Source organism: Bubalus kerabau, chromosome 4 (genome assembly GCF_029407905.1).
Source record: "Bubalus kerabau isolate K-KA32 ecotype Philippines breed swamp buffalo chromosome 4, PCC_UOA_SB_1v2, whole genome shotgun sequence".
NCBI lineage: Eukaryota > Metazoa > Chordata > Mammalia > Artiodactyla > Bovidae > Bubalus > Bubalus kerabau.
Window position 1 is genome coordinate 42,153,795 of NC_073627.1, and position 13,673 is coordinate 42,167,467.

The following is a 13,673-nucleotide window of genomic DNA, read 5'->3' on the forward strand; positions in this document are numbered from 1 at the left end:
TCATAAAGTTCACATTCTAGTGTTGTTCATATTAGTGAAAAACTAGAAACAATCTGCACGTTTGTAAGGGACTGAGGAGACAAATGATGGCACAAGCTCACAATGGCTTCAACCTGTCAGCTGCTTTTTCCCATTACGTTGAAAATAAAACCCAACTATCCCAACTTCTAATTAAGATGTGGGTCCTCTCTAGCTCTCTGGCCCACATCTTGCTCTCCCTACCCTTGCCTGCTCGGCTTCAATTATAGTGACCACTTAAGGTTCTGGAACACTCTAGGGTCTTTTCCTTCTCAGCGCCTTTACACTTCCTGCTTCCTCTCCCTCTCCCTGCTTGTCCTACCAAGCCAGCTCCCTTGTTTTGCCACTCCCCAGTGCCCAGCCCTTCCAGGCAACCTCCTTCCAACACTCAGGACTTCACTTCATTATCACCTCTTCTGGGAGGCCCTCCTTGACTACTCTACCTCAGTAGGCAATCTCTATTAGCACTGCAACATCTGTTTCTTTCCTAGAACTTCCCACAAAACTTCCTTACTTATATTATCTGGCTCTTCTATTAGTCCTAAGTTCCATGGTAAGAAATTTGTCTACTCTGTTCACCACTGTGAATTAATACCAAATACAGTGCCTGGTGCCTGATAAGTGCTTCATAAAGAACTCTTGGAGGAATGAATGGCACACTTATGCAGCTGTTAAGAGTAAATGTGTTACAATTAATGAACTGTTATCGACACATTATTGGCACTGTATTTTAAGTATTATTTTTCAATTCTTTATTGCTTGGATTCTCAAGTCTCTTTGGTTTCTCCCTTCATTTCTTCTTGCATCCCCTCAACTCCAACCCTCTGTGTTTTTTCTTAAGGAAACTGGGTTGTTTGCCTTGTAGCTTTTCTCATGGTATGATTTTACTGATTGTATCCACGAGGTACTAATTGCAAGTTCTTCTATCCCTTGTATTTCCTGTAAACTGTAGCTTGATCAGATACAGATTTTACTTATTATTTATTTCTGGATGTGCTGAGTCTTTGTGGCTGAGCAGGCTTTTCTCTAGCTGTGGTGCCCGGGCTTCTCATTATAGTGGCCTCTCCTGCTGTGGAGCCTGGGTTCTAGGGCACGTGGGCTCAGTAGTTGTCATTTCTGGGCTCTAGAGCACAGGCTCAATAGTTGTGGCACATGGGCTTAGCTGCTCCATGGCATGTGGGATCTTTCTGGACCAGGGATTGAACCTGTGTCTTCTGCATTGGCAGATGGATTCTTTACCACTGAACCACCAGGGATGCCCCAGATTTTTTTTTTTTTTTTTTTAAAGAAAACCCCTTCATGGAAAATCCCTGGTGGTACCGTGGTTAGAACTCAGAGCTTTTACTGCCATGGCCTGGGTTCAATCCCTGGTCAAGGAACTAAGATCCCACAAGCCGCATGGCACAGTTAAAAATAAAAGACAGAAAGAAAACTCCTTCATGATGATGCTGTGTACTTCCATCAAGAGATACCTGATGTTTGCTTTTCTCTCTTTTTGTAAAGTCAGCAACCACTGATGGTCAATGACAGATCCATTATTCCATTAAGGAGGTATAAAAGAATGCTACTCAAATTCTATCTTTTCTTCTTCCTTTATTTGCTGAAAATCCGCTATAAAGATACACTACCCATTGTCAGTGATTTGGTTATCCTGAGCTACAAGTCAGATAGGCAAAGCAGGTTAAGAACTTTCCTTCTTTTTGCCAATATTCAATTCATATCAGTGATTTCTTAGTATCTTCCAATGTGGTAACTGAATTTAAAACAATATGATTGTAACCAAATGGATTTAAACACATTTGATGTTTTCAATTCACTGTAGCTAATGCTCTCAGTGATACTTTTAATGTCTCATCTTTGACCAGCAAAGCTGGCTCCTGTAATAAGTTTCCTGGGGCTGCCATAATAAATTACTACAAACTTGGTAGCTTAAAATAGGAAGGTATCCTCTCACAGAATCTGGAGGCCAAAAGCCCAAAGGTAAGGGGCTGGCAGGGCTGGTTCCTCCTGGGGGCTCTGAAGTAGCACTATCTCATGTCTGTCCTCTCTCTCCTGGTGGTGGCTGGCAACCTTTGGTGTTCCCTGGTTTATAGATGCATCCTTCCAGTCTCTGCCTCCCTCATGTGGGCATCTTTGTTACGTCTTAGTGTGTTAAGTCTCCCTCTCCTTTCTAAAGGGCTCCCCTCATAGCTCAGTTGGTAAAGAATCCACCTGTAATGCAGGAGACCTGGGTTCGATTCCTGGGTTGGGAAGATCCCCTGGAAAAGGGAAAGGCTACCCACTCCAGTATTCTGGCCTGGAGAATTCTATGGACTGTATAGTCCATGGGGTCACAAAGAGTCGGACATGACTGAGCAACTTTCACTTTTCACTTTCTCCTTTCTAAGGACACCGGTCATTGGACTTAGGGCTCCCCTAAATGCAAGACTATCTCATTTGAGACTCTGACTTAATTACATCTTTAAAGACTCTATTCCCAAATTAGGTCACATTTACAGGTACCAGGGCTTAGGACCTGGACATATCGTTTTGTACCATAAAACCTGCTACAGCTCCTGAATCCTTTTTATATGACTCTCATAGTCTTGTTTTTTGTATGATTTGATGTTCCAGGTTCATCTTGTACATTTCCTCAGACCTGAAATTAGTCATTTCTCTAGGAATGACTGGTTCCCTTCAGTGAAAAATGGTATTGAGAGAGCACAATATAGGTGCCAAAAATGTATTCACTTTTATAATCAGTAAAAATAATTTTCTCTAACAAAGAACTGGCTACATCTATTGTTGAGTCATCAGAATGGTCTCTGATCTACTAATACATCTAGAATTTCTAAGGATCTCCTTTAAAAAAATAATGCAAACTATATTTAGATGTTCTTTGTAGGATTACTCATAAAAGCAAAAACTGGAAATAGTATAAACAATTATCAGAGATACTGTTAAATGATTTATGGTATAGCCCCTATTGGATTATTATGTAACCATAACAATGATGGCAAGAAAAACATCATAGCAACAGGAGAAATGCTAACACTGTGATGTTAAAAGCAAGAGGATATAAAAATGAATTAAGTTAATTATAGAACATATGAAACTATGTTCATGGAAAAGCACAGAAAGAAAGGCTCCAAATTGCTAATATGATTATTTGAGGGTGATGGGATTGAGAGTCATTGATTGCATAGTTCTTTTTGGTATCATGGTTATTTTACTTTTAAAATACCCTATTTATATGTGTGTGTGTTTCTCTTTCTGCACATATACAGAGAATAGTTAAAATCGTGCTTCTTCATCAAAGAACTCTGGGCCCTGCCTTGGAGGTCCTCATAGATACTGTTGTCCTGCCCTGGAAGTTCTGACACTAAACAGGTGGCTGTCTCTGGCTCCAAGGCCAAAACTTCACAGGTTATTCCCTGTGTGACTCAGTGTGACCATGTCCCCAAGCAGGACATACTACTGCCCCCGCCTCTGGCTGGCTTAACCTTAACTGTGAAGTTCTGGGGGGACCCTTCTTCTCTGGCCTCCTGTGTTCCTGCTTTGGTTCACATGTGCTCCAAGCTATAACTGAACCGTAAGTCATGCCTGCCTTCCTATGATCTAGGCATGCGAAATAAGAAATCCCAAAAGGGAGGAAGAACGGAACCTTCCTCAGTTATTTTCTTTCTCTTGACCTTAGGTGAATTCCAGAGCCAACGTGGAAAGGAACTTCTAATCCCATGTTGAAGGCTGAATGGAAAATTCTTCTGGGTCTTCCTTCTGCTAATGGGAGCTCCAGCAGGGGCATCACCCTTTCCTGCTTCCGGGTTCCTGAACGTCAGCATCCAAACAATGGTTATTTGTTTCGGCAGAATAGAGAATGCTCCATAAATTTCAGGAGACACATACGAGCCCAGAGGGTTTTTGCTGAGCCTGGTAACTCTCCTGAGAACAAAACCAGGGGTTGTGACTCAGCACCACCAAGTCTGGGGCCCAGCACCACTAAGCTTATTACTGTTTTTCATGTATGAGAGACAAGGCTACCAACCTACTTTCAAGAGAGCGCATCATGCCCTCGGAGTGGCTTACACAGCTCCAGGGAGGAGGCCGGTCAGTCTCGCCCAGCCTCCTTCTAACGGTCCTTCTGCGCAGTGGCTGCTGGGGCTGTCTTCTGGCTGGACCTCGCGTTGTTTCCTGGGGGAGGCCAGCGGGTCTGCCCGAGGTTGTGTGGTCTTCTACCTGAGCTTGGTGGCCCAGACAGCTCAGGAGGAGGAGGGGGCACGTGGGTGGCTGGGGTGGCTAACCTGCTGGGTGGTGGCCAGGCAGTACTCGGCGGTGCTCAGGATGCTGCAGATGAGGCAGAGCTCCTCCAGGGTGAACTTGGCTGCCTCGGAGCCCTCCTTTTCCTTGAGCAGGCTGCTGATGGTCAGCCCGCCACTGCTGCTTGTGGTTCTGAGGAAAAGCAACAGGAACTAGTCAGGCCAGGACCTCTCCCTGGCTTCCTGACCTGGAAACAGCACGTCTTAAGAAAAAGAAAAGGGGGAAGGAAAGGCTGGACGTGGCCCAAACAAATCCACGCACAATGAGGCCCTTCCGAGTGACCTGACCTTGACAGTCATGTGTTTAAGCTCTCTGACCATCAGAAATAGGAAGAGGCAATCCCAACAGTGAGCAAGTCGTCAGTCATATTAACTACGATGACGCTTAGGCTCAGAGAGAAGGCTGCTGAGCGGCTTCTTTGCTTAGCCTGGAATTTCCTGATCTGCACAGCTCATTCAGGATCACCCGGAGCACAAGAGCTGGTTCCCCAATTGTTTTTCTCAGTTAAGAAAATTCTGCCTGAGAATCTGTGCTTGTGGAGGGGTTCAAGAGCGAAGGTTAACACACGGTTCCTGGCCAAAGTCCTGACTGCCTCAAGAAACACAAAGGTATCTCATCTCTTCCGATTGATCTAATCATGTGATCAAAATATAAGAAAATGCAGTTTTTAAAATAACTTCCTGTAGTTATAAAATTTAAACTGTGAGATTCTGTTTGTTTTTTTTTTGCCATACTGTGTGGCCATGCAGGATATTTTAGTTCCCTGACCAGGGGTCAAACCTGCACCCCTTGCAGTAGAAGTGCATAGTCTTAACCCCTGGACCACCAGACAAATCCAAGATTCCACATTTTAGAAAGAGAATTCAATGACACTTACCGTTAAAAAAATAAAAAAGGAGAGGTTCTTTTCCTTAGGGAAAAAAAAAAAAATCCTAAACTTGCCAGTCTTATTGGTAATTAAAGATTTGAAGACATCTTAATTTTTTTTTTTTTTAGTACCTCTAAGGGTATAAGGACATGGCCCTCTCTTCCACTATGGGTTAGAAGCAACTGTGTAACCATTTTGGAAGTATATTTCAGGAGCTTAGAAAAAAATCTTTAGACTGTTTGACCCAGTAGTTCTACCTCTGTTCAAGGATGCTTTTCTGAGTGTTATTTGAAATACCAAAATAGTGAACCCAACGTAAATGGTCAATTAAGAGAATGGTCAAAAAAAAAAAAAAATCTCAGAAGTTAACTCAGGGTCTTCTGCATGTGGGAACATCACGGCATCATGATGTTCATGATGTTAAAAAAGTGTCTTGACTGGAACTTCCCTGGTGGTTCAGTGGCTAAGATTCTGCACTTCCAAGGCAGGGGGCCCAGATTCACTCCTTGGTCAGAGAACTAGATTCTGCAGGCTGCAACTAAGAACTGGGTTGCAGTCAAGTAAATAAAAAAAAAAAAAGTGTTGGATGAATATTTTTACTGTGCTAACTGTTTTCTGCTCTTCTCTTCCGTGTGGCAGACTGACTTCCACACACTTATCTCCCAGGCTCCCCGGCCCTCTGGTCTCCTGTTGGTTTCTGCCAACAGCCATGGCCGCAGCAAGTCAGAGAGGTTGAGCAGAGAGGAGTCTGAGTGACAACGAGCGCTCCTGCTCCCTCTGCTTCAGCATGGTCCTGGCAGTGACCACCTTTGGCCACAGTTCCGTGGGGCAGCCCTCTGTCCACAGCCCCAGCTCTCAGAAGAATTTTAAGGGAGTAACAATCACCCAGGTGTTTGGTGCTTCAGAGGCCTCCGCTGGTTCCTTTCACCTGCCCCACTGCTCTGAACAGTGGCTTTACTGACAATACAGCCAGCCATGTGCCATTCGTTTCCTGCTGTGACACTGGCTAATACACACGGAAGAATGCGCACAGCACGACGTGAAGTGAAAGCAGCAGGGTGCAAACCCAACTATAAGCACCGCAGCCCCGATCCTGTCAAACAAACAAACAAAAGCACACAGCCGCACACGCGACATACATAGAGAACAGAAAAACGTACTGAAAAGTTCAATTTGTCTTCTCTGGGTGGTGTGTTTTTTTTTTTTTTTAAATCTTCATCTTTGTGCCCTTCTGTGTTTTCCAAACTATAACAAACTTACGTTATTTTGAAAATCAGGATACCAGTTAGTAAAAACTTAAAAATAATGTTAATCATATTCAAATAAATCCTCATTGGTGAAACATTACGTGTTAACTTTAAATGTCTTGCAGAGCCTAGGGCTTTTCTTTCCTCCCAATAATGTAAAACTCCTATATATGACACATTTTAGTGACCATGACAGCAGCTCATTCCAGAACGGCTGAATTTAGTTATGGGGAAGATTTATAATTACTAAATTCTGATTGCTTTAGATCATATTCTATTATAATAGAAATTACTATATATCCCAAGTCTCTCTAAAATTCTAGTCGAACAATCCATTTTATTTCAAGTGATAAGAAATATGGGCTTCCCACGTGGCACTAGTGGTAAAGAATCCACCTGCCAATGTAGGAGACTCCAGAGACATGAGTTCGATCCCTGGGTCAGGAAGATCCCCTGGAGGAAGAAATGGCAACCCACTCCGGTGTCCTTGCCTGGGAAATTCCATGAACAGAGGAGACTGGGGTCTTGCCTGGGAAATCCCATGCACAGTTCATGGGGTCTCAAAGAGTTGGACACTACTGAGCAACTGAATACTCACACACAATAAAAAATATAACGATGTTTTAGTGCCCCAGAATAATACAGACAAGTCACTATAATTAGGAGTTCTGCTATACAATGACCTCCCCACAACCTCCCAACACTTTTACATATTAGGCTCCATCCAAGACAGCAGGATGTCACAAGAGAGACTCTGGCCTGAATGAAACTGCCCTTACTGTTCGAAAGTCATCTCTACCATCACCCCACATTTTTTTCGCCAAGTACTTATTATCCCTGAATCACTGAATCCACGTGAACTAAATCCATCTATAATGAGATTGACACCCTGGAGTCCACCGTGCTAGGATGTGACCTATGCTGGTGGCCAGAGCGGGCATTTCCTGTGACAGTTCTGATTGGCTAGGGGATCCCATTAGAGAGGAAACCATCTCAGGCCCTTAGAAACTCCATCAGGGGATTTTCCTGATATACTTAGCAGTTCAGTAAACAACTTCAGAATGGATTTCCTCAAAGATTTCCATATTTAGGTATATTCAGATGCTTACTTCACCACTCACACCAGAAAGAATGGGAACTCACTTGGGCAGGTTGCCAGAGAGGATTTTCCAGGCATACTCGCGGAGGTACTTCTGGAAAATAGTGGTCAGGGCGATCATGGGCTCCCCGGTACTGAGCTGCGAGCACTGCACCATGCACTTCTTGTAGTAGACGAAGAGGTCGGCGCAGCTGGGGAGCACGGCACCCCCCTCGTCCATATTGGGCTTAGGTGGGCCCTGGGCCTTGAAATCGGCCACAAACCGTTCTATCAGCTCTCCAAGGTTTCTAGGAGGAAGAAAACGTGAAACGTCATTTTAGTTCAACAAGGAGAAAGCAATTGTGCTTGACTGCCACCAGGAAATCACTCCTCATGCTTGTTACATTGAAAACTGGACCCATTTTAATAAACCAAAGACAAATATTACATGATATCACTTATATTCAGAAATGAACCTGTTAACAGAAACAGACTCACAAACAGAAAACAAACGTATGATTATCTAAGAGGGAAAGAGGGGGTGGGGAAAAATTAGGAGCATGGGATTAACATACTGTATATAAAATAGACAATTAGCGAGGATTTACTGTATAACACAGGGAACAACATTCTATATCTTATAATAACCTATATAGGAAAAGAATCAACCTATATAGTTGAATCACTTTGTTGCATACCTGAAATTAACACAGTAATGTGAATCAACTATACCTCAATAAAAAACAATTAATTTAAAACACTAAAAAAACTGGACCCATCTTTATCAGTATCATCAACCAACCACCACCACCACCACCACCTCCCCCCACCCCATAATAACATCGATGACAAAATTTGGCATTTGTCTGCTGCTTTACACTTTTCAAGGCATTCCATGGTCACAGTTGATCCCAAACCCCTGGACGAAAGACAAGGTATTACTGGACCCTCAAGGAGATAACAAAATGAAAGCCTGGAAAGTTGTTCACACAATTTAGTGGCAAAGCTGAGCCTAGAATCTACTGCTTAGCTGTGTGCCCTGGTCCTAGTACCATATTAGTCAGCTTCTCTTGCCAGAAGTGAAACCCTACATCATGACAGTGATCATTTACTGAGCACTTATGCTGCACAGCTCTTTGTAAGCATCACTTCATTGAACTTCACTTGATCATCACAAATAACCTTATGACCTAGGGACTAACACTAACCTCCTTTTTACAAAGCAAGGAACAGAAAAGGACCTTGTCCAGAGTCATACAGCCAGACAGTGGGGGAGCCAGGATTAAAAACCAAGCAGCCTGCCTCCAAACCCCATGGTTTTTACCCACCTACCCTGTGCGTGCATGCATCGCTTTAGTCGTGTCTGACTCTTTGTGAGCCTGCAGTAGCCTGCCAGGCTCCTCTGTCCATGGGATTCTCCAGGTGAGAATACTGGAGTGGGTTACCATGCCCTCAGGGGATCTTCCCTACCCGGATCGAACCCATGTCTCTTACATCTCCTACATTGGCAGGCAGGTTCTTTACCACTAGTGCCACCTGGGAAGCCCTCCACTCTACCCTACTACTCCTCAAACACAAAAGGTATAATGTCAACAAATACTTAGACATCATTAACCTAAAGGTGGGCTTCCCAGGTAGCTCAATGATAAAGAATCCACCAGCCAAGCAGGAGACGTGGGTTCGATCCCTGATCTGGGAAGTTCCCTGAGAAGGAAATGGCAACCCATTCCATATTCTTGTTTGGGAAATCCCATGGACAAAGGACTGTGGCAGGCCTCAGTCCAGGGGATTGCAAAGAGTCGGATACAATTTAGCAACTGAAAAATAAAAATAACCTAAAGATTCCCAGCAGATAGATACCTAAACAAAGAGGAACTGTAACGAAATACTCTTTACAAAAAAATGCTCTCTTTCTCCTTTAATGTAGTTTATTCTTAAAACTTCTGGAATTAAAGGCGCAAGAAATTCTGAGAGGAGAGAAACTATTGAGTGGCTCCAGGCTTGTCCCAGGTCACAGTGGTGATGATGGCTTTAGTTTTCGCCCCCTTCCCATTCGAACGTCACTGAGTTTGCCTCAGTCACACTGAGTCATCACTGTTTGCATCCCACAGGCCTGTATTAATTGGTCCCTGCATAGTTGTGCTGTATGAAACATGGGGAAGGGGAGGGTGTTCCCACCCGCCCTGACATTCTGCATCTTTTTAGGTTACTGTCTGAGGCTACAGGAAACCAGCTGTGCTTTTTACATGTATTTATATAAACGTCAGGAAGAAAAAGACAAGAACCACACGCAGTATCAATTAGCACGAACAGGGGAAGATTGACACTTTACCCAAAAGCTTTTGCTACTATGAGCTTATGACATCCAGATACAGTCACTCTGCCCTCAAAGGACTTCAGGCCTAGGCTGGTGCACTGTGACGGTGGCGATGGTCAGCAAGCCAAGGGGAAGCTTGACTTTGGAAAGCTCCACAGTGACCATCCCCCTTCCTCACACCCTCTTCTTGCCTCACCTTTCCATTTAATCTCCCACTTCTCCATGGTGTCCCCACGCTTCAGCTGGACTCCCCTCAGCTCCATCTCTAGCCCCCAACTCTGCGCCTTTGCCTGGATGCCTTCCTTGGTGTCTCTCCTGTTGCCATCTGTCCACTGCCCTCCTAGCTCAGCTCAGGGGGCACCCAAACAACCCCTACTCACGCCCATCCTCTATATAATTGCAATTTCTGGCATCTGTAACCCTGACACTTTTTTAAAAAACACACTACTATACAGTGTGAGGATGTCACTTATTCTGGAAACATGCTGACCTTCTCCCATCCTGAGCCTGCAGTGGGCAATGCTCATCAGGAATGGCTGTCTTTCTCACTGATCTCCAGGGTAAATTCAGATCCTTCCTGAGATAGTCCTGTAGCCAGTCCTTCTTTTGAGGTAAAGTTGGTACAAAAGGTGAAAGCTACTTGCTCTACAGTGGTAGAATCTTCTTCTCTGTGTCACGCATGTTACTGTAAGATTCTTGAGAGCAGGGATAAGGTCTCTGTTTCTTCTGCTCCTCCCCCTTCATGCTTATGTGTGCAACTAATCTCCAAATTATGTTGGTGCCCAACCTCCACATCTTGTCCCTAAAGGGTGGGAATGGAAGGGCGAGGTGGGGGCAGGGCTGCTGCACAGAGGAGACCTCAGAACAGCAGGCAAGGCTTCCACTAGAGCCCTTCTATGAGAGACTCTAAACTCTGGGTCCATGGTACCTACCAAAACAGGGGCCAGAGCTCTGAAGCATTTTTACTTGACCCTCTCATCTAATTCCCCTGGAAGCTGAAGCCAGGATACTTCCTCATCTGCCTCCTATTTCAGAGTCAAGCTGATGAGTAAGACTGTAAATCAATTATGATCATAGAACAGAGACAAAAATTTCCTCATAAACAAAGCTCTAACAATCTTCCACATTTTTCAGAATGTTCACTGGTTTACTTTGGACACTGTTCTCTGGTGTGAATGAGAAATAAACCAGTCAGAGTATCCCACCCCTCTCTTTCACCTAGCACTCTTCATCAGCATGCTGCTATGCCACACGAGACACTGGAAAACGAGCAATCAAGCAGCTTCACAGAAGAGGAAAAGTCACCCAGATGGGAAGGGCAAGGTGCATGAGCTGGCACAGTGGGTCCAAACCAATCAAAAACTGACGGAGCACTTAGTATGTGCAAAGTGCTGTGGGCTGTATCAGATAAAAATGAGTTCACCTAAAAAAAAAAAAGGGCTACCACTTCTTCCAGACATCAAGTGCTACCCTGAGTTTCGGCATGACGTTATAGGAAGAGCTACTGGAGAAAGGGACATGCGCATGCTGACCTGTTGAATGAAATTGTAGACTTACCCTTTAAGCCCTAAAGCAATCACAATCAAATAAACGTTTATAAAGGGTTAAGTCCTGCTCATGGTGCTGTGAGGATAAAGACATAGTATCCTAATTAGGGGAGACAGGACTTTCATGCTTATGATCTTAAGATCTCAAGATGCCAATAAATTGCTAGTTTTGCAGTATAGACACTACAAACAATTTGTTTTAGACAAAGAAAATATGAGAGGAAACTAGACAGAAAATTCCATAGCAGATTCAGGTGAAAGAATAAAGGCCTAGAGTCAGAAGTATAAAGGACTTCCCTGGTGGTCTAGTAGCTAAGACTGCATGCTCCCAATGCAGGAGGGCCCAGTTTCAATTCTAGTACACAACCCCCAAAAAAATTTCTTAAAAAAAAAAAAAAAGTACAGAATACAATGTGAGAGGTAGAGGACGGGAAGCTGGTGCAGGCTGGCTGAGGCAGAAGATACCTGCAGTTAGGTTCACACACATCTGAATTCCCACAGTAAACCAGTGTGTACCTTTCACCCCTCCACGCTGTGTTCCAAAATGGTTTTTTGGTCTCTCTCTTACCCTAAGCTGTAAGCCTATAAACTAGGTACCTTGCTGCGTGCATTATAAATACAATCTCATTTAACCCTCAAAGCAGCCCTGATCAGAAGGCATTAATACCCCCATTTTAAAAATGAAAAAACTGATGCTGAGAAAAATAATGTAACTTGCCCTAGGTCACAGAATTTATTGGAGCTAGAATTTGAACTGGGGCCTGACTCCCAAGCCAAGCTCTATCAACTACCCGAGGCTTTGATTTCAAATCTCAAAAGCGCTACACAGACCTGCGGTGTCACAATGACTGCTCGGATTCCCTTTCTCTCCAGCTTAAAGAAAGACATCGTGGGTGTGGATGGCGTCTTTTGCCTTCTTCCCTGTAACTTGAGCTTTTAACCCAAGAACTGTATAAGCATTTCAGGGGAGCCATGTGGAATACTGCTGGGAGCGCCACTGGTACAAAAAACCACCTGGGAACAAAGACTATTTCAGAGCAATGGCAATAGAGGGAAAGATTAAAACACAGAGAGGAAAACCACACAGCAGACCAAGCTTAGGTATGGATGACCAAGGCTGTTTTTCCTGGTGGATCTGCAGGCAGCATTCACAGAAATGGTATTTTAATTGGAAAGTACAGGAGAGGTGGCTCCAGAAGAGGAAGATGGTAGTCAGAAAAAGTGGGCAAGAGGATGAGTGTGGGCGAAGCAGCTTAAGACCCCAGGAAGGTAGAGAACTTGTTCATCCAAGGGTACATGCAAGCTTCCCAGGTGGCGCTAGTGGTAAAGAATCTGCATGCCAGTGCAAGACACATCAAGAGACGCGGGTTCCATCCTTGGGTCGGGAAGATCCCCTGGAGGAGGGCACAGCAACCCACTCCAGTATTCTTGCCTGGAGAAACCTATGGACAGAGGAGCATGGTGAGCTACAGTCCACAGGATCACAGAGTCAGAAACGACTGAAGCGATTTAGCACACATATACCCCTTCCTTTTGACTGGGGCAGGAGGGTTGGCTCTGGTGTGGTCAGTGGGGTTGGAGAGCCCCAACCCCAGATAACCCAACAGAGCAGATAAATAACTACATGGAGGATACTGGGAACAAGTTTCTCACGGCTGTAGAGAGCAGTTACAGACGTGGGAACAGGGAGGCCCCAGTAACCCCTGTGGTGTTAGGTTAGAACTGGAGTTATTGGCATAGACTGATGAGTTTAAATACATAAATAGGTATAAAAGGATAAAAATATACATGGATATACACATACATGTATTTCTTAGCTCTCTCGGCATGGAGGGCCTAGAAGCATGGTACTCAAGCAGTAATGAACAGACCTGATGAGCAGCACTTAGTTTCTAAACATCTCCCGCCAAGGGAACAAGGGATCCTGGAAAAATGGATGACTCCAGGGCTGGGTTAGGAAAGTACAAGATGAGCCTGGTGTATTTTGCTGTGCCAGAAAGAAAGTGCTCAAAAAACACTAGGGGCATACAAAAAGGATGGAAACCCAGCTGGAAGGGGCCAAGTCAAGGACAATTTGACCATTAAAACAAATAATGATGGACCCTGGAAGAGAAGAAGAACGTTAGTGGAAAAACTGGTAAAATCCAAATAAGGCCTGGAGTTAAGTGACTAGTACTGTATCAGTGTTAACCAGCTGGTTTTGATGATAACTATACTACAGTTATGTAAGATACGAACATGGAGCTTACGAGAGGGAATATGGAGTATCTGTACTATTTTTGAAATTTTTCTTAGGTCTAAA

At 44.2% G+C, this 13,673-nt stretch overlaps 1 protein-coding gene across 6 annotated transcripts in view; it reads right to left on the bottom strand.

The window, feature by feature from the left end:
* The window catches only part of VPS53 (VPS53 subunit of GARP complex), a 124,904-nt gene that overhangs the window by 36,233 nt on the left and 74,998 nt on the right, over positions 1–13,673 (bottom strand). For all 6 annotated transcript variants that reach the window (XM_055576995.1, XM_055577001.1, XM_055577000.1 and 3 more), the window contains 2 exons: positions 7,573–7,815; positions 4,299–4,446 (listed from right to left, as the gene is read on the bottom strand). In XM_055576995.1, the coding sequence (XP_055432970.1) occupies positions 4,299–4,446; positions 7,573–7,815 (391 nt within the window). The remainder of the gene's footprint in view (positions 1–4,298; positions 4,447–7,572; positions 7,816–13,673) is intronic.